General features: G+C 38.8%; 1 protein-coding gene across 1 annotated transcript in view; it reads right to left on the bottom strand.

The window, feature by feature from the left end:
* Nucleotides 1–231: 231 nt before the first annotated feature.
* TRHR (thyrotropin-releasing hormone receptor) overlaps nucleotides 232–22,008 on the bottom strand; it is a 26,480-nt gene continuing 4,703 nt past the window's right edge. Inside the window, exon 2 of the mRNA XM_004679649.2 lies at nucleotides 232–662. Coding sequence (XP_004679706.1) covers nucleotides 255–662 — 408 coding nt within the window. The 3' untranslated portion in view covers nucleotides 232–254. The remainder of the gene's footprint in view (nucleotides 663–22,008) is intronic.

The raw sequence follows: 22,008 nt of genomic DNA on the forward strand, positions 1-22,008 counted from the left end.
TCTTAAATTAAGTGGAAAGGGATACATGTGCAGTTTCTACTGTTGGGATTTTTTTTTTAAGTACTTGCTCTCTAAGAGGGAAAATATGTATCCTTTTCATAGGTTAAAGTATCTTGGACCAGAATTTGTTAGAGCACTGGCAAAACCTTTATCTACTCTGTCTTCTTATATGAGTATTGACCGTTTCTTCTGTCGGGCTCATAACGGCACAGATTCTCATTTACTTTGTGGTCCATTTCCTTTTAAGTTACGACTCAACTTTGGCTAAAGGTTATTTCAGAAGCCAAGCAGGTGTCATCAAAAGACACTTTTGTGGCAGACAAATAAGTGTCGGTGACAGTAATGTCATCTAGCTCCGTGCTGAAGTGATCAGACTCCTTGATGACACTGTAATTTAGGGCCACGCTGTAGTTAGCAGGTTTCTCCGCTGGTTTTTGCTTGCAGTTACAGAGCTTTCTGAAGGCTGCGCGGAATTTCTGGGACATGAGATTGTAAATCACCGGGTTGATGGCGCTGTTGAGATAAATGCAAATTCTGCAAAAGAGCAAGAACCAATTTTCTTGGAAAGGACTGGAGAGAAATGAGTTCACAACCACAAGAGTCCTGTAGGGCATCCATAAAAGGGCAAACAGGATCACAACCACTGCCAGCATCTTCGTGACCTACGGAGAGAGAGAAAAGCAGTGCAGAGGCGCGTGAACACAAAGCACGAGCAGAAAACAAAACCAGCTGCCCTGCAGCCGGGTCCATGCTTTTGTTCCCAAGGTGAAGACTGAGACAAACGTGGCTCATTTGAGAGGTGAACCCAGGAAGCTAGAGTAAGGCCATGGAGGAGAGTATGAGAGAGTAAGAAAAGTGAAAAGTAGGGGGCATTGCTGAGATGACACCTACCGTGGGCAACTGTGGATGAAGCAATACGCTTCAGGATTCTCTGTCTGGAGGAAGAGCAGGGGGCATTTCTCTACCGGCAGTAATCTCCTATTAGTTGAGGGGTACCCATAGGATTACAACTGCAGAACTGAGGCTCCTTGAGGCCACTATGTGCCAGACCTTTGGGGAACAAAAGAGGGGGTGGGGGGCAATAGTCTAGGACAAAGGATTATGGGTGCTGGGATGGTAGGGGTGTGGTGGTAGCAGGCATCTGTACAAGTATGACCCTAGTCCCCTAAATTTCATAAAGTCTTGTGAACCACTATTACTTCGATAAATTTAAAAAAAAAAAATGAATACAGGCCAAAAAAAAAAAGCTAGTTCAAATTAAGTAACCATGACACTTCTCTGCATTTTAAATATTTCAATATATTGTAAGATTTTTGTAAAAATGTTCATTTTTAATGAAATCCTTTCAAATAGAGACTGGCTGACTAGCAAAATGAGTTTGTACATTTCAGTTTTTTATTTGAACTATATTTTAAAAATTTTATGGAGGTGTGAACATAAAGCTATCATAGTGATATCTTTAAGGGTGACCTAGAGGAACATATGTCTTCAGTGGGATGATAAAGATACATTTAATTCCACTGTTAATTATTTTTAATTATTTCCAAGTATCTCTGATTGAGTTCAATCACTGTTTAAAACATGCATATGTTATTAGTGTAACCAGAGCTTGGGTTTTAATCACTTTTTCCTTAATATCAGAGCAAACACCTGGAGAGGAAATGTCTTGGAGAAAGATTGAATCTTTCATACTCAATTTCACTGTGGTTGTTGATATTGTATTGCTATTGCTACTCTTTATTCCAATTAAAATGATGTAACATAAATTTGAATATATTTGGGCCATTGTTCTGTTGTTGGTGTTTTTTTTTAAGATTTATTTGTGCATACAGAACTGGGGTACAGGCCAGAGGCTCAGGGGCAGTGAGAGGATTCACCAGAGACAGAGTGGGGAGTAGAACAGCAGATCAATGAAGTACACTGCTGAGGGGAGCAGCGGGCAGGTCAGGAGAGGTCTGCCACGCCATGTGGTTCATCTCCAAGGCAGGCGGGGATCGAACTCATGCTGAAGTGGCTTTAGCTTCTTAGTGCTGTGCTTTAAGCTGCTGTGCCACCAGGGAAGGGGGGGGGACATTGTTTTTAAGCACTGACTTTTTTGGGGGGGGCAGGCAGGGAATTTGTGATGTCATGAAAAATTTTAAAAATCTTTTTAAAAAAAGGTTTGTTTTTATTTATTTATGCATACTGCAAAAACTGGGGTGTAGGGCAGAGGGGTGGCGGGGGGGGGGTAAGAGGATTCACCAGAGACAGAATAGGGAGCAGAACAGGTAGATACTAAAATACACTTCTGAGGGGACCAGCAGGCACACTGAGACTCTAACCCTTGTGCCACCAGGGGGGCCTGAAAGACTAGTTCTTTGCACCAACTTTCAATGCGATGTTGCATTTTTCATGGCAAGAAAAGTATTCATTCATTCTAAGAGACTGACTTGCTTTTTTACCGTGTACCAGTCAACGTTATCCTGACTCTTGAGGACTCTACAGTGGCCTGGAGGGACACTGCCAATGTTTTCACATACCTTGTCCCCCAAAGGACAGTTACCATACAATGGGATAAATACTCAGGCAGAGGAAAGGCGTGGTTCTGAGAGCATCTGATCTGGATTTGGGTTTGTGAAGGGCTGGTTAGTGAGGTCTCAGTGACACCGAAGCCAAAATCTGAAGGTATAGAAGCAGGAAGAAAAAGTTCTTGCGGAGGTTGGATGTGTTCAAAGTGCTGAAGAAATAGCAAATCATACAACTGGGACCAGAAGTAATTTAGTTTGCAAATCCCGATGGCAGACCATGTAAGACGTGGAACTATTTCTTTCTCTAGGAGCTCTCTGAAAAGTATTACAAAGAGTCGCCATTTTTATAGGATGCGGTGATGTCACACTCCGTGGGGCCCCTGGCTTACCATTGCTAGAGCAGGAGCGAGGTAACTGCCTGAGGAGATACCAGCTGCTGAGTTCTGAAAACATCAGCTCCCTGGAACATTTTAGTCAACCAGGAAGTAGATAGTCATTTTTGCAGAGTATACAGAGGTCAGGAAAGGAGACTGTAAAAATGAGTTGATGAAATGTAGTGCGTAAGATGGCACATGAGCAGAGCAGAGTAGGAATATGCGGGTCTACACTTGGGCAGTCCCGGCCCTTGGCCACCATCGTGAAGGGTTGCTTTTTTCTTGAGTAGCAGCTTGATGTTTTGAAATCAGTCCTTCCTATATACACTGAATACACACACACATATTTTAAATATGTATTTTTAACTCTTCACTATTATTAGAGGGAATACATAGCATATGGTTCCCTATTCAGGAATTTCTTTCCTTCCTTTCTTCTATCTTCCTGCCCCATTTTTTTTCTCTTTTCCTCTCTCATTCCCTCTTCTCCCCCTCTCCTCCTTCCTTTTGTTGGCTCATGCTCTCTCTCTTACTGGGCACAGGTTTCTATCTGGTTGTTAAAGGTGAGTTCCTTGAGTTCCTTGAGTGGATAAAAATTTAACTGCATATGTTTGCCTCATGCAAAACAGGAGGGTAACTAATTTTTCTATGGAAATCTGTTGAGAAAACTTACATGAATAATTACTAGTTCAATGACTTTTATGACAAATTCCAGAGCCATTAACTAATACCCATATATTGCTTTCCAAAAATGACAGTGCAGTGGTAGGTTCACAGAAAAATTGCAAAGACAATACAGACAGTTTCCATGTACCCTAAAGCTTCCCAATTATTAATACCTTACATTATTGTACATTTGTCACAGTTAATGGACCAATATTGATAACTTTTATATTGAATTAGTTAACTCCACACTTTGTTCAGATTCATTAGTTTTGCCTTCAATGTCCTTTTCTTGCTCCAGGATCCTATCCAGGACACCATATTATATTTAATCATCTCATTTCTGTAGGTTCCCTTAGGCTGTGAGAGTTTCTCTAATTTTCCTTATTTTTAATGACTTGATAGTTTTATAGAATGTCCCTCCATTTGAACTTGGCTAATGCTTTTCTCCAGGGTAGAATAAAGTTATGGATTTTGGGGGAGGATGGCCACAGAGGTTAAGTGCCATTCTCAACACAACGTATCAAAGATGCAGATTAACAACCTGACTTACAGCTGATGACATTAACTTCATGTTTTGCTTTATTGAGATATAAGTTACATGTAATTAAATTTGCCTGCTTAAAGTAAACAATGCAAGGGTTTTCAGTGTAATCATAGCCTGGCGCAACATCATGATAATCTAATTTTAGAATATTTTTTACCACCCCAGAAGAAAGTCCAAGTCCATTAACAGTCACTATTGTTCCTGTTCCCCCCAGCCCTCGACAGCCAGTAATTTACTATTTATGCCATTATATATTTGCCTATTCTGAACATTTCATCGGAATGGAGTAACACAGTGTTTTTTTTCGCCAGCACGATGTTTTAAGGTTCACTAGGTTGTAGCATGCATCAGTACTTCACTTCTTATTGTAAAATAATATTCCATCACGTGCATACATCACATTTTATTTATGCATTTCTTTGGCTGGTTTACATTTTTTGGCTTATACTGAAAACACTACTGTGAACTTTTTGTAGTCTTTATGGGTATGTTTTTCACTTTTAAAAGTATATGCCCAAGAGTGGGACTACTGGTTCCATCTTTTGAACATTATCTAGTATTTAATGATATTAAACACTTCATCTTCGAAACAATTCTTATCTCTCAGAGGTGTTAGGGTTCAAGAAATAATAACAGAATGTAGACAAAAGTAAAAATTTGGGATACATACACAGGATGCTTTTGGAAGGAAAACGGAGCGTGACTATACGACAGAAAAACATAGGTCAGAGGATGTGGACTTTCTGGGAGAAAATTGTTGTTCATTAATTCTAATAAGAACTTTGATTTATCAGGCAAGTCTGCTTGGAGTGGAACCAAGAGAAGAGGGGAAGAGAGGAGAGTGATGATAACATGTCTGCTGAGAGCCTTTCCGGAGGGGGAGTAGTAAAACAGATGGGTCACGGGAGGGAAAGAAGTCAATTTATTTTTTTCAAAGGTGAAAGATATTACAGCAGCCTTGTTTGCTTATGGAACAATCCCATACACAAGGGGAAATTTATGATCCAGCAGAGAGCGAAGGAAGACCATTGGAGGAATTATGTTCCTGAAGAGGAAATAACATCTAGTGAATGAGTGGTGGGGTTAGACTCCTCTAGAGTGTGTACATAAAATTGCTTTCCCAATGTTAGACAAAAGATGTATATGTATCCCTTAAGGTGCTGATAAACTATAGGGATAGATTCAGTTCCTAATCACAGTTATTGTCAGTAATCATCTTAATTTCTGCATTCTCAGGGGTGATGCAGGTTCCATCTGAAGTGCTGCAAAATTACTAGAATTCATTTTAATTTCCTGAAGCTGGCTAAGAACATGATGCATTTCTCAACCTGGGACCATGGCTTCCTGACCTGTTATTATTTTCTCTTTTAAAGTTTAATATAATCCAGGGTCTCCCTGCTGGCACAGATGTTATAGACACAGCTCTATCAAACTACTGCCAGCCACTATGATACAACGTCGACTCCCAGGCAGCCAGGGAGCTGACCCACATGGTGCAGCAGACCTCTCCTGACCCGCCCGCTGCTCCCCTTAGCAGTGTGCTTCGTCGATCGGCCTGTTCTGCTCCCCACTGTCTCTGGTGAATCCTTTCAACCCCCTACCCTTTCCCCTCAACTCTGGCCTGTACCCAAGTTCTTGTATGAATAAATGAATACATCTTTAAAAACAGATTATTATAACTGATATATCATTGAAGATGCAGAGTTATAGGATGGTATAGAGATATCACTTTGAGAAGAAAACAAATAATTGAATTCTTTAAAAGGAGTAGGGTTAATTTGAAATTGAGCCTATAGAAGTTTTGAAGAAATGACTGGACAAGTTTGTTAATTAAAGTTTCCAGGGCCCATTCAAACACTAGGTTGTCATTTAGTAGGAAAATATCTAAGTTTCAGGGCAATCTTAAATAGCAAGAAAATCTTTCTTGATATTAAGAACGAAAGCCATATGATAAGAGGTAACAATAAACTTGTGTCAATAAAGAATCTCTTTAACAGTGCATGATCTTCAAAGACATCATAGAAAGTAACTTTAATTTGTGAATAGACTTCATCAGTTTGGGATCCCATATCCTATACTGTCCAAACTATTTTTTGACTTTAGGAACAAAGGAATCAACAACAAACTCTTACTGGATCTCTACTGCACAAAATCTTGGGATAAATTTTGTTGCGTAATAAGTGTTCAGATCACAGTTGAATTATTATGGAGCAAATTTTTATTTTAAAGAAATGTTAAAATATAATCGTGGAGGTATGTGTGAATGTAGGGCTCTGTAAATAAGCAAAGAACTGCAGTGTTTGTACTTCTGGCTAGAATATTCCCATTTTCAGACATGTTTTCCTTCTGGACATGTTTTTGTGGTTAATGAATACAAAACAGTTAGCCTTAATATTCTAAAGCTATTCTTTGGAGTTTAACGATATGTTCTGTGTTTGGACCCGATCTCTCTTCTCTTACACTGTTGCATATTAACAAAGTATCTGTTACTGGGAATATTCTGCTTTCAGATGGTCTTCAGCAGAATGATCAATGACCCTTTGCATCTGCATTAATTGAATCAATTGAAGCATAAACTTGACTAGATAGTTATATAAATCTGAATGTAGCCAAACTTCCATATTGATTGGGTGCACTGGGATTTTCCTCTCGCAGATTCTTCTGTTCTGTTTTGACTTAGTGTCTGAACATACAGTATTTAACAGGCAGTTATAATCAATATGGGGTTCTTGGTGGGGCTTAAAAGTTGAATGATGGGGACAGGAAAGGACTTGGAATCAACTAAGAGTCAATTAAAGTATAAGAAAAAGGAATAAAGTCCGAGTGGTGATTCACTCATTGTGAAGAGATCATGAACCGTCATATCCTGCACTGTGAATTACTTTTGGATTTTTTGACAAGAAACTACCTAGGGATGCCAGTGCAAGGATTCATGGCTCTACCTGTCAAGTGCTATATCATAAGTGCTCCATTCAGAATAACTGCTTTAGCAAGAATTACAGTGTTCACTGGGCTGTGTTCTGATTAAAAAGTGTTCATGAAACTATGAGCAGAGATTCACAGTACAGAAAGCCTGGTTACATTTTGTGATGCTTGAGGAAGGAGGAGAAGTGGGGGTTAAGAGGAAAATGATAAATACAAGGTATTTTATGAATAAAATTGTAAGTGTGGTATAATTAGTGAAAATGAAAAAAAAAAATTGGGGATGCTAAGTACTCTGATTTCCAGGCTCTTCCCTGAGAGTGGAAAGTGGCTGCGAGCCAGGTACCATCTGCAGCTCCCTTGTGGGTAAGAGGCTCCTCCCTGCTCAGCCACTGCAAGTTGTGGGGTGTCAGCATTGATGGCAGAGTCTGGTGATGGTGCGAGAAGAAGGCTGGCCTCCCTCCTGTGGCTCTGATGCTTTCTTGTTCACAGGAGGCGGATATTTGGAAACAAGCTGAGAAGGGGAAAACTCAGCTGGGAGCAATGAGATTCAAATTATAATAACATCTCAGTTTAGAAAATCAAATGCCATTCAGAATTCTTTTACGAGCCAGCTTGAACAATGCTACCTTTGCCTGCCATGGGTTGAGGTGCTATTTAGCCTATTCTAACTGTTCTCTCTTCCACTGGTGAGGCTATGCATGTGGAAAAGTCTGCCTTGATAAGACTGGCTTTTTTTCTCCCCAACCTTTGCTCTTGGTTATATTTACTTCTCCAGCCATTTTTTTTCTCAGAGGAACCAGTCCTTAGAAATTCTAACTGAGGCATCACAACTGACTGAGCCAGCACCTAGCTTCTGGCTGAAACATTTCTATGAAGCTATCGATCCCTTGGAGGGAGATATTTTCCCATCTTGTCCCTCCACTGCGCTCCTCCGGCCAGACAGCCCGGTTAGGGTGACATTGCAGACAGTGACACAGACAGCAATCCCTCAGCTGCTCATTCAGCAGGGGATGGAAAATCAATGAGAATATTTTAAAATGTAAAATGTGAATGATGGAGGGGAAGAGAGGTTATCTCTAAATAGAATAAAGCTCTCTGAGCTGCCAGATTTTGAGTGGGCTTTTCATTTTCTTGCTGCTAAAGGTCTTGGAAAAAATCATCATCATGAATCTGAGAGCACCGGGAGGCAGGCCCCTCTGTCCTGATGTGTCACTCCTGGGGAGAGAGTGCCCGCACCCTGTGTGGGCATGCTGGGCCCCAAGGAACTCTCAGAGATTGTCAAAGTCTTCCTTTAGCAAGCCATCTGGTCAGCGTTTCCACTGTTGAGCTTTTTGATGTGCTACACACAGGGACTTAGAGTCAAGACTTGACTTGGGAACCTCAGTTTTTCTAATTTCCACCTAAGTTTTCTAAAACTTTGTGTCTTCAGTTACTAAGATAAAAATATTTACTTAAGGATTAACTGCAAGGGAAATTTGAAAACCCGTTATAATTTGTACTTTTCTAATATAAGAGGCTGTTCTATTCCTTAGCCTGTATGAAGTGCATCCTTGGTCAGGGGTGCTAACCTTAGCACTTCCTGTTATTTGAACACTCTGAATGATGTTTCCTTGCATACTAGTGATGTTTGGTTTTTTGCTTGTTTGACTAGAAACCCATTTGAATCTACAAAGTGTATGATGCACAGCAAAGCATGCTAGCCCAGTGCTGTGAGACCTGAAGTTTCAATGCAGGCTACTGAGTCAGGTAGAAGTCTAATTCTAATTCTATGTCTTCCTGTATGTGTAGCATCAAGCAAGACATCTCAGCCTTCTAAGCCTTGGAGGGTCATCTGAAACAGGAGCTGCTATGGAGAACAAAGGAGATCATTTTGCAAAGCATTGGCATAGAATATGGTCTTCAATGACTTACACTTGGCTTATTTTACATTTGTAATGGTGAAATTTCTTTGGTCTGGGGAAAGATGAGGAGTTAGCTAAACAATAGAGAAGCATTTGATGAGGAGGGGGATGATAACAGTGAATGCTTAATGTATCATAAACAAAGCAACAGGGACTTTAATTATTTAGTCTTTATAGTATTTAGTTATTCTATTAAATCAGTGAGGACAAAGAGGTTCAGAGAAATCAGCATTTATAGAGATGTGGTAGGTACTAAGCCTTTCACAGGTAACCATGTGTATTTAACTATATTAATGTCACATTCTGAAAGAATTTTTTTTTTTAAACCTCTATTGTCTCTCTTTCCTTCCTAGAGCAATGACTCCTTGAAGTTCCCTGTTCTACCTGTATGCAAGGAGCAGAATGAAGCTCTGATACCCAGAACATATCCAGGAAATGAATGAATCCATTGTCTATTGACAAATGTTATTCTAAGTTTGCTTCCCTCTGGCCTTTGACACTTCCAGCCCTATTCACAAATGCCATTATTATTTTAGGTCTGATTTGTAAGATTTTGATGGTAAGAATAATGTGTATTGAATATTCTTATCATTAGCCTCTGAAACAAGGTTTGACATCAAAAGTGCTTGAAGATAAATATTAAACTCAATGTGTAAAGTTCAGTCTCAAAAAGGTCCATGATATAACAGACAGGAATTATGGAGAATAAATTTTTCTGGGGAATCATCTGTTATTCTGTAGAAATCAAGAATTTTTAGATACAGAGTAATGAAGAACTTAGAAAATATAAAGAGCTAAGGAAATGCCAATTCAGCAAGATTTAAGATGAGTTCATTTCCCATGACTGAGATACTATGCTAATAGGTACCAAAGTAAGGTAGGATTTGCCTCCAAGATATAAACCTTCCTTTGAGAGACATTCTGGTTCTTTCTCATCTGTATGCTCTCCTGTTGAATCATCTTTGGCCTCACTCAAGAGGTTTTCCACAACCTCTTGAGATTGTGCTGCTGTGCATTTTAAATTTGCATTTTTAGGTCCCATTGAAATGAAGAATTCTACCACTGACTGGATGAAACATTTCCTTCAGGATATTCAGAGTAAAAAATAAGACAGGGTATGTACAAGCTGCTAAGTTAGCCTTCTGTGATAATCTTTAACACTGTTATTTTGGTAATTTTTGTGGTATTGAAACATATTTAATAATATATATTTACCATTTCTTTCTGGAGCACCTGTCACTCATTAGTACATAGGGTTAGTATGTAAAATTTAGTATATAAAATATAATACTTAGTGTATCACATTTCATATACAATATATGTTACATATTGTTCTATACACTAGTATATATTTTCACAAAAAACTTTTGAATTGGAATAGTTCGGGGTCGGTAAACTTTTACTGTACACAGAGCCAGCTAGTAAATGTTTTCAACTTTGTGGATTATATAGTCTGTCATAGCTGTGAAGACGGCAGAGGATAACACAAGAATGAACAAGTATGACTGTGTTCTAGTCAATCTTGATTTAAAAAAAAACCCAGGGCCCTCCAGGGTGGCTGCAATGGGTTAGGACACAACATTGCAAGCAGGCCACAGCCTCAGTGTGAGTTCCATTCCCAGCCCTGGAGGTGATCCACAGGGCGAGAAGACTTCTCCTACCTGCTTGCTGCTCCCCTCAGCAGTGTACTTCGTAGCTCTACCTGTTCTGATCCCCACTCTATCTCTAGTGAGTCCTCTTACTGTCCCTGACCTCTGGCCTGTACCCCAGTTCTGTATGCATAAATAAATAAATCTTAAAAAAAAAAAAGTAGTAGGACTGGACTTAGCCTATGACCATAGTTTGCCAACCACTGCAATAGATGTACATTTTTTAAAGATTTATTTATTTCTGCATACAGAGCTGGGGTACAGGCCAGGGTGCAGTGTGGTGAGAAGATTCACCAGGGACAGAATGGGGAGCAGAACAGGCAGGTAGATGAGGTACACTGCTGAAGGGAGCAGCAGGGAGTGGGGGTGGGGGGGTCAGGAATGGTCTGCCGCGCCCTGTGGGTCACCTCCGGGGCAAGGATCCAACTCAGCTGAAGTGGCTTTAGCTTCTGAATACTGTGCTTTAGCCCCCCTGCGTCACCAGGGAGGGCCAGATGTACATTTTTAACAAGAGAGACAAATGGCATATAACCTGTTTCAAACTATAATTGTAATTTTTTTCAAGTTCTTCATTCTTTTATCAACAGAACCTCTGAGAAATGTGGACCAAATAATGCTGGCTCTGAGCTTATGGACCAAAGTTTTGATTTAAAACTGGATTTTTTTCTATGGAATGATGGTTCCTGCAACTGCTGTTAAAATCAACCAAAAACTATAATTGTAATACTGTTCTTCTAATAATCCCAGGAACTGCTTTCCAGAAGATACCAACTATTATGGATGGTTAAATTAGGAGTGAGGTGGTAGCAACTGGAGAATGCGCCTTTTCAGATGGATGGTAGTTGGCCCACTTGGGACTACACAAGCCAGTTACTTGATTTTGCTACCAAACTTTCCTAATTTACTGATGTCTAAGACTCATCTGTTATAGCAGTCATTCTGGGCTGGTATCCTGTCTCCAGGATTTACCAGCAGTGAAATGGGGCCTGTTTCCATTTCCGAGTCTCTTTAGTAAAATGTTGAAAGCAACTTGACTTATGTCCCAGGGTAGTTGTGTGCGTAACTGTGATGATGCATACGAAGTGCGTGGACCACAGTAAATGCTAGGAAAGCAAAGGCTATTTTTAAAACTAATAATAGAAAACACTCATTATTTACCGTGCATCAAATGCTGTGCTAAGCGGTTCATTTACATATTAGCTCAATAAATCTGGACAACAGCATTGTGAAAAGTTTCTATCATTATCTCCATTTTACAAATGAGGTGACTATACACCACTGACAATTGGTAAAGTGGATTTGATCCAGGAAGTTTGTCCCAATCTGTTTACCTACTCTGGCTGCCTCTGGAATGTCCCTTATCCATCTGTCCCTAACAAGACAACTGTTTCTTACTCCCCAGGCAAGAAAGAACTAGAGATTGATATACTTTCTCTTATAAAAAATGGAGGCTGCTAAAACAGTTTTGGGGTAAATGAACCTTTATCACAAGTTGTTCTCACTTACTGACCTACGTACTGGTCCCTGCTCCCCAACATTGTGAACTATTTCAGTTCTGATTTAGAACATAAACTCCATTTCATTTTAGAATAAATGTTATAAAGTTGCATGAAACATAATTGAATAGTATCATTGATGGTATACTTCCAGTACATAAAAGTCAAATGACTTCTATAGGCCAGTCTGGCATTTCAACATTTCACTAATGAGGAAAACCCTCTTGTTTTAAGCAATGATTTGTAAATGACATTTGCTAGTGTCTGCATGCAGAATCGAAATAACACTGCAATCTGGGCTACTAATTTAATATTCCTGACTACCTTGTTGAAAATTAGATCCCTCCTACTTCAGCATTTTACATCTTGCTTATCTGCTTTACTTTTCTTCACAATATGTTATGTCATAAAGATAGACTGAGTGCATTTGAATTTATACATCTGCTATGTGTGTTTATTCCATTTTCTCCCTCCTTAGGATGTAAGATGGGACAAAGATACTTGTCTTATTTGCTTATTACTGTGTTCCCTGGGTCTACAACAATGCCTGGGACATTCAAGCACGTGTTTGATATATATTGTGGAATAAGTGAATGATTTTAATAGTTAAATATAGAAGTTTTCGGCCCTCCTTGGAGGTGCAACAGGTTAGGACACAGCACTGCAAGCTGGCCGCAGCCACTTTGATGAAAGTTTGCAGCAGATCTCTCCTGACCCGCCTCCTGCTCCCCTCAGCAGTGTACTTCATCGACCTGCCTGTTCTTCTCCCACTCTGTCTCTGGTGAATCCTCTCACCGGTCCTGCATCTCTGGCCTGTACCCCAGTTCTGTATGCATAAATAAATCTTAAAATAATAAATACATGTTTTCTTTTTCTTAGATAGACATAACCCACTCTGAATTTCATATCTTAGTTACTGGTGTCATGGTCAAATGTGTGAGGAAGGAGAATGTAGGCTTTGGGTCAGATTTTTTGTTGTTTCTTTCTCTTTTTATTGGTGTGGCTTTGAACTTAATGTTGTTAAACCTCAAACTCTCCTTATCTTAAAAACTGATGGAATAAGATAAATCTGCAACATAGATGCCAGTAAGATGAGGTGTGAAAACCCATGAGGACCAAGCCTGGTTCATAATGGGCCCTCAATAGTACTCATCAGAAAGGTGAAGTCCACACTAGCTAACGGGACAGACAACGGTGATGGAAGACCAGGCAGGTAGCCGGGGCAGGAGCTTATCTGAAGACTCTGAGCTGTACTATTGACACAGTGATTCTTGCCCTGGGATGGAAAGTTTTGAGAAAGGTTGTAAGATTCACTTGGGGGAATTTTTAGGACTCTCCACACATTCTGGAAACTGGGCAAATTGTCCTTCCCTTCAGAGTTGGTGTCAGATGTGCTGCTGCTGTTGAGAGGAAAACAGCTTGCTCCTCAGGAGTTTTGCAGTGATGTAAAAGTCTATAAATTTACAATATATAACTAAGATATTATGTCCAAATCTTTACGAAGACTGCAAACAAGGCATCTATATGAAATATCGGCTAGTTAATATACAAAGAAATCACTTCTCATTACAGAGGGATTTTTGTGCATAACATTTCCCCTAGCACTGCTATAAAACAGTTTACCAAGATGTTTTATTTCTGAAAGCAGACATTTCTGTTTCTCTTTAGGGAAAATAATTTTGTGAATTTCACTCTAATCATCATATTTCAAGTTGTCTTTAATGGTAAATTATTGGTGATTTTGAAAGAATATATTCCTCTGGGTTTACTAAATAACTTGATTCCATTCTTAATACTTGATCATATTGAATCAGCTTACATATTAAGTCAGTCCTTTACCAGAGAGAGGAAGGTGACTTTACTAAATAAACAGAATACTATTTATGAGAACATTAATCTGTAACTCAGCATTGTCTAGAAGCACATTTGCTTTTAGACATCAGTTTGTAAAAATTAGTGCATCTTCGTTAACACTAGCCACTTTTTTAAAAGGATTTATTGATGCACCTGTCTTCTAATGCTAAACATTCCTCAAAAATCATTAATATTTATTTGAAACGATAATTCATACTATCAAAACTCACTCTTTGGACTAACTGGGCATAATACACATATGAATTTTCTTCTAGTGCCTCAGTCTTCATGATTGAAAAACAATTCAAGACTGCTTTTTTTACTTGTGGCATCTACAAGGATAATTGTCTATTTTAAAACATGCCTCGGATGAGGGTAATAAGCCTGATGTGATTTAATGACCACTCTAGATTAATTATTCTGCGGAAATGGGTGGAGTTGGGGAGGAGCCAACAACAGAAACTGTTATTCATTAGTTTAAAAGCCGTGGTCGATAGCGGCAGCTTTCCACCTGTCTGGATTTTGGGTCTGCATTGGATTTTGAGTGGCTGGCTCAGACTTCTTGAGTAATGGAGAGCTCCCCTAAGGAATAAACAAACATCCTGCATGGTGCTGAAGTGTGAAGAGTGGTGTACTGATAAAGACAGAGCTATTACGTGGAGTCTCTCTGACTTCTACCTTCAGTATCTCAAGAGTCTTGGTGAGGCACAAAACCCAATATGCCTGAATACGAATGAGAAAGGTCAAGCACCCTTGATCATGGAGAACCCTGTTTATTAAGAGTGTTTGTACCTCATGAGGTCATCTTTCTTTGAGAGAAACTCAGTAGCAAACTAAAATCAATAGCTGTGCAAAATCGAGTGTGTTGCTTTTGTCACAAAGCTAATTGTTTTCAAGTATGTTTCCAGAATCGGTGACAGATAAAGTGGAAAGGGCCAAGATGTTGGAAGGAAAGGAAAACAGCCTGTGAACACAGGGCACATCCATGCAAAATGCTGGTAAAGAGAGACTGGCTCATGATCATGAGAGGATGGTACTGCTCACAGAATTTTTGAGGAAGGGATTTATTGATGCACCTGTCTTCTATCAATTTGGGATTCTGATGGAACTTTTTGGCAGGTGTAGAAATTGCTGCTCTTGGTTATGCATTAAATCTGACCCCCATCTTGCCCCTTATCAAAGGATCCTTGCCTTAGTGAAAGAGAATGAGGCACTAAATCTGAAACATTGTTGGCTTTAGCTGTGTCACTTGCTGCAATATAAAAAGGAAAACGCCAAAGAAATGGTTCACTTAAATATGGCACCATGTATAAATATCTTCAAGTTGCCTCTGGTTACCCAAGCAAAGAAAAGGATTTTCCTAATTTGCTTGAGAAGATATGTATTGGGAATAAGCCCCTGAAAAGGTCCCCTGGAAAGTGTGCTATCACTAAGAAATTAAAATAGCACCTGTAATTTACAATTGTATCAGTTCATTTTTCTAAGCATGAATGGGACTTAATCCTGTTATTAGTGTATTGTTTCCTTCTCTTCCATTCCCCATGATTGTTATGCTGCTATTCAAGTCCCTGACTATAGACTTACCCTCATCATTCTCAGTTGATGACATTCCATTCTCTTTCACTGAAAAAATGGATACCGGTTGGTGAGAAATTACAACTTTCTGCCTCATAACCCAAAATTGCCTCCAGTAATCATATCTACTCAGGCACCTTTGATAAAACCTTATTTGCTCTGAGATGTATGTCAGGCTTCTCCTGAGCCCTCCTTCTGTATTTCTAACTGTACACAGGCATTCTACAGACATCTCAAATGCAACATGAGCGAAACTGAATTTTACATGTTCTTTTCCTTGAAATATGCATCTCCATTAATTGCCCTCATTTAGGTAAATTACATTAACCAATTAAGAATAGCAGTAGATGACATTTTTTATTCTCATGTTTTGGGCCCCATGTGCTATAATGTATATAAATTTTACACTAAATCCTAACAACTATCTTGAGAGATAAGAAATATTGTTAGGATCCTGTTTGTAGGCTTGCAAACTGAGTGCAATTAACCTGCATAATCAGTCATTAGTCAACCCCAGCTCTGATTCCAGAATGCTGACTCCGCTGTCACACCTCTTTCCTTCTCAAGCGTCCGAGTGAGTCACCCTTGATTCCTTTCTCTTTCCCTTTCTACACACACATCTCTGCACACCGAGTCTACTGCACACCAAGTCTACTGATTCTATTTCAAACATACCGATTTTTTCTACACACACTGCTATGTACATTATATAATGTTATTAAGCCTTACAGAAGACTTATGTTGCCACATAGTCGCAGCACTCTCCTAACTAATGTCCTCTACTTTGTTCCAATCCTTTGCCTGCACTGAAGAGTGCATAAATCTGGTCACTATTCCTGGCTTTATGGTTGTCCAATTGCTTTTCCTAGCCTCTAGAGTATATGCCCTAGATAAATATCTGAAAGAAAGATTTGACTTCCCTGGCTCTGATGACCACATCAGTCTCACCTTTCTGTTGCCCAGCCTCAATGAGCTGCCTCTAGTTCTCTAGACTGATTATGCGCTTTCTGGAATCCTGCATAATTGCCATTGCATAAACTATGCTCCTTCCCTTCTTCACCTATAAAACCTCTAGTAATTTAGAAGACCTGCTTTGGAGTCCTCTTCCCAGAAAACCTTTCTGATACCCACCTTTCCCATGTAATCTTGGTCAGGTAACATCAATTTGTGTTTTTCTCCATTGTAACATTTACTCCCTTTATGGATTTAATTTCATTCTGTTTTTATTTATTATTATTATTATTATTTTTGCATTTCCCCTATTAGTCTGTGAGGTTTTCATGAACAGTTACTTTGTCTTATTCATTTTTGTATCCTGCTGCCTGACATAGGCTAAGTCTTCATTAAGTCTAATCTGTTCTTGCTCCCACTATTTTCCCATTCCATATAGTCATACCTAAAAGGGATTGTAATTATTTAGCAAGACCATTCTTGACTCCAGGAAACACCTCTACTTGTGCAGTGCACTTGGCTTCTACAAACATGTTGACTTGATGACATGTAACTTACTCTGAGTTGTCTAATTGATTCAGACAGAAAATCCCAAAAATCTATCCTAGCCCTTGCTACTTCTTAGTTACATATTTCTCCTACAAATTTACCCTGAATCTGAGCCTCTTATTTTCCTGGTGGAGCAGAACACATATCAGCACATTCTTTTCTCACACTCTCCCCCACCCATATTTTCTGTATGCATAATCTCTCAAATATTTGCCAAGTTTAATCAGTCATAAAGTCGAACAACTATCAGAGGGTGTCAGTCATATATGCTGGTGGGGACAAAAGTCACTGGACTATACAAATGATCTTTAGAGCTGGGCACTCTGCCTGGACCCTGCCTCTGTCCTCTCTCAATCTCACAAAGGTGCCACCTCTTTCACTGAGTCACTTCCTTATTTTCTAGGCTACAAGCTGCTGCCTGTAGAAAATGTGCTAAATTCTTCTATGGTCATAAATCCCCATAAAACACAACAGAGGTATCAAATGGAGAGGGAAGTACAGGATACTTTACTTGCAGCTACCATATAATATGTTCGGACAGTCTAGCCAACGGAGTCCAGCGAAGCCTGGGGTTGTTTAGGAAAGGTTGCAGTATTTCCTTTTCTAAAATGATGTTATCCGTTGTTACTTCAACTAAATACAGCTGACAGGCATTTTCCATTATTCATCTTATTTCATGTGTACATGTATTTAGGCTTGTTTAATTCTCCGAGCTAATTTAATTTTTAATAGCCAGATTTCCTTCCGTGCTTCTCATGAAGAAGATCTGAAGATCTGTGTCTGACTGTAGTGAGGCCACTAAAACTTCTCAGTTTTAGAAAAATTAACCTACTCTTTTTAAAAAATGAATTAACTATTAGTAATTATATTTACTGAGGTTAACATTGGGTTATAACATATAAGTTTCAGGTTTTCAGGCTTATCAAGTGTATCTTTTTTTTATGCTTCTTTTTTTGAATTTTATTTATTATTTTTCTACATCATTCTTCATTTTGTGCAACAAATGTCTCTTTTCTTGGCTCATTTTTCTTTCTTTATGTCCCTTCCCAGTTGAGACTGTTCTCTAAAAATTTGTCTCTCACCCTCTGATCATGTTCCAAGAAGGAAAAATAGGTGTTCCTGTCTTTACCAAAGACATTAGTCTTCTTCATTAGTCTTATTCCTCCAGAACTAGGGTTTATGTCTACTCTTCCTCTTTTTGAAATCAACACTAGTCATTCATACCTTCCTTCCATTATTCCAGTGATTCCCACATCCACATACCTGATCCTGATCATTCACTAACAATCTAAAATTTTCAAATCCTAAATACTTACTATCTAAATTTTCCAAATCTCCAGTGAATTGGTTTCACGTACATGTGAAACATAGGGAAACAAAGGACTCAACAAAAACCAAACTAAACCAATAACATACTCTGGAAATCTATGAAATTGAAGCTGCAAGAGGAGGAGAAATATAGGCGGGGCACAGTGTACTGTGGTGGAGACTATGACTGCCTTTGAAGGAAACATTGAGGAAAAAGCTATTTAAAAACGTCAGAAAGTTTCAGCTATAGATGATATTTGGGTTTTTTCTTTAATGAATGTTTTTAGATTTCTATTTCAATTTTTTAATTGAAGTAGCATTGTGTTAGAACATGTATGTCCTTCAGAAACATGAGCTCACCCTTCTTCAGATGCTGTCACCATGCCACATCTTTCCAGTCATATTTGATTCTTCCTTATCCTTTATGTCCAATCTCTAAAATTCGTTATTCAGGGCCCTCCCTGGTGGTGCAGGGGCTTAAAGCGCAGCACTAAGAGTAAAGTCACTTCAGCATGAGTTTGATCCCCACCCCAGAGGTGACCACATGGCGAGCCAGACCTCTCCTGACCCTCCTGCTGCTCCCCTCAGCAGTGTACTTCATTGATCTGCCTGTTCTGCTCTCTACTGTCTCTGGTGAATCCTCTCACCACCCCTGCACATCTGGCCTGTACCCCAGTTCTGTATGCACAAATAAATCTTTTTTAAAAATTAGTTATTTATTTGAGTCTCTAGACAGCTTCACAGGCACTATGGATACAAAAATGAAAGAGGTGTCTGTGCTACTGTGGAATGCACAATCAGAGGATTCTGAACAAATTTGGCTAGCAACATGGTGCGCTGTACAGAGGCAGAAACCTAGTACTACGGAGGGAAGGGAGAAGCCCTAAGCCTTGTCAGTAGCCTCAGGAGACCAGCTAAGCATCTTGGACCCCATTTAGGAATTATCCTTCTGCACCTGACAAATTGGATTTGAAGTCTTACTGACAGGCATTATATATATATATATATATATTCCTCATATACACGCCTTCCAGCATTCCCTACTGGTAACCTAACTCAAGCTTTCTTTTCTTCTTGTCCCAATTATAACAGAAACTGTCCTTGTTAGAGCTTCAGTGATTCCCCCAGTCCCTAGGATCAAGTTCAGATGTCTTTGGATGACACATAGGACCTCCTAAGGCCTTGCTCAGAGTGTGACGTGGTTGCATAAGTGACTCTGTCTACTGCTTTGAAAATTTTGTTTCTCAGCGGCACCCGCTGAATGCCTGCTTACTGCCCCAAAATGGCAGTGATATATATTTAATATATCTGTGCTTTAGGTATATAGAGCCTGTGGCCTCCACCCCAGAACAGCGCTAGGTGTTGGGGTTAGGAGTGAATGTTTAATTAAATTGAGTAGGATATTTCACATAAAATTACCTAATGCAAATTTTTGCTTAATGTTGAAGTTGATCTAGTTTATACCTTTTACCCAACCACCAATTCAAAGTAAAGCATCTCTTAGCAGACTAAGTAGTTTTCACGTATCTGGACCTTGAGATTCATGTTTGCAGTTTGAAAAAAATTCACAAAAGGCTATTAAGAAATGTAGCTAGCCACTTTCAAGGTTAGTTTTTTCAAGGGTTTTTTTTTTAGACCAAATTGAAAGTTCTGCAGCAATGCAGGTTTCTCCTTTTGGAGGCATACAGGAAAAATTATTTTTTTCTACTGGTAAAATTATGGCTCAAAGCTGCAAGTGTACAATTGGGATAAACAATGTGTATTCATCTAACCAAAGGACACTGAGCATGCAAGTTCAGGTTTTTTACCTTGTGAATTTACAGAATATGAACAAAGGATATGAATCAGAAAATGAAGATGTCACGCTTTGATGTCAATGTGCTCAGTGCCTGAAATTGAACTTTTTCCAATTTATAGTTTTTTCATGCTTTCAAAGATATAGCTGTACCTGGATATTTAGAACACATAAAATAATTAGAAATGAAAGGCTGACTTGTGAAAACATGATAAAAACAGTCCTGGTCCTGTAAGACTAATCTTTGACTCAGCTACCCATGCAATATAAGAGAAACATGCTCACAAATACCAGCTCTATAAACTGACAAAATTCCACCATTAAGGTTCCTTTCCTTTGTGTCTTAATGGTTTTTCCTTCTTCAAGATTTTTTTCTTTAAAAAGTAAATAGCACTGAAGGTAGGAGTTAGAGAGCAAAAAAAAAAAAAAGGAGAAGGCACTTTAAAGCCCATTCTTTAGCCAACTGTCTTCATTTTCCAAACACATCATTCTACTGATGTGTTAATTGCTTACGAGGAGGTCAGGCAGAGGGATGGTGGTTACTGAAAAGGACAGGAGTGAGGGAAGGGAGAGATGGGAGGAGAGCAAAGATGAATCTTCCTGATGCATCTCACAGTAACTAACACCTTTATGAGATATTTGTTATTCCCATTGTATTGATGAGAAAACTGAAGTTCAAAGAAACTGACTCATTATCCCATCCATTTTCTTTTCCTTTGTGCTATTCTCTTTGAGAATCATAAGTTCAGCACTTTATATAAAAGCATGACACTAGATTATTTATACATTATGAATATAATTATGTAAAGGAAGATAAGGGAGAACAAGAAAAAGGATATACCAAAATGCTTATAATTGTGGTCTTTGAGAGATAGGGTAGGGGGTATCTTTTCTGTTATTTCCAGTTTTCTCTGTTTTTCAAAATACACACAACTACTTTTCCATGATGGAAAATAATAACAACAAGCAGCAACAACAAAAGCCATCTTTTGTTTTTAAAAGGGAAACTGCTTTTGTGTTTTGGGCTACTAACATTCTCACAAAAGGTAGAAGACATATAGAAATCGAGACTGATACTTAAAATGTTTACTTAATAATAACGAGCAGCTATATACCAGAGACATTTTACGGGAGTGGAGTGGGGAATGGGATCAAAAACGGTGGGGGGAGGGAAGTGCACTGGACTATGGTGATGGCACATGGGTGATCTGGTGATGGGAAGCCCACGGGGATTACAACTGAGATGGGAAAAGGCACAAAATGATGTAAAAATAAGTTATTATATTATTTTAAAAATTACTAAGAAAAATATTTACTTAGTCAAATAAAAGCCATCATGAGCAATTTGCCATAAGCTCTCAGAGCCAGGACTGGGAGTAGGTTATCCACTTTCCCCGTAGTTGTTCCTGTCAGAATAGAAAAAATAAAACTGGTAGCCTAACTTTAGGATAGTCTGCATGTTATTATGGAAAGCAAATATTTAAAATGAATATATTTCTCCAGGTTGTAATCCTTCACCAAGATAGTCGGGCACTCCTGCACCTCCAAAATATCAAAAGGTCCAATTATTCCTTAGGAACATATCTTCAATAGTAGAGAGATCTTTTATACACAATACTGAATACCCAAATTGACTGAATGGAGAGAATCACTAGGTAGAGTACAGACTGAACTGAAATCCACAAACATGCTAATTTAAACACTCTCCAAAGTATCAACAAAATCAATTTTGTAAAGAAAAAGAGTTAATCAGATAATTCCTTTGTCTACACAAGCCCAAGATATTAATTTGAACAGTTTATTTCATTGAATCTACCAAGTATTTTGTTGATTTCCTAAAATAAAAATGAATCACTTGATAATAGGAAGAGAAAAGATTCTGGCACAAGATATTTAAGTTAAAAATCCTCCCAA

Source organism: Condylura cristata, unplaced genomic scaffold, assembly GCF_000260355.1.
Source record: "Condylura cristata isolate star-nosed mole 26May11 unplaced genomic scaffold, ConCri1.0 scaffold00009, whole genome shotgun sequence".
Taxonomy (NCBI): Eukaryota; Metazoa; Chordata; class Mammalia; order Eulipotyphla; family Talpidae; genus Condylura; species Condylura cristata.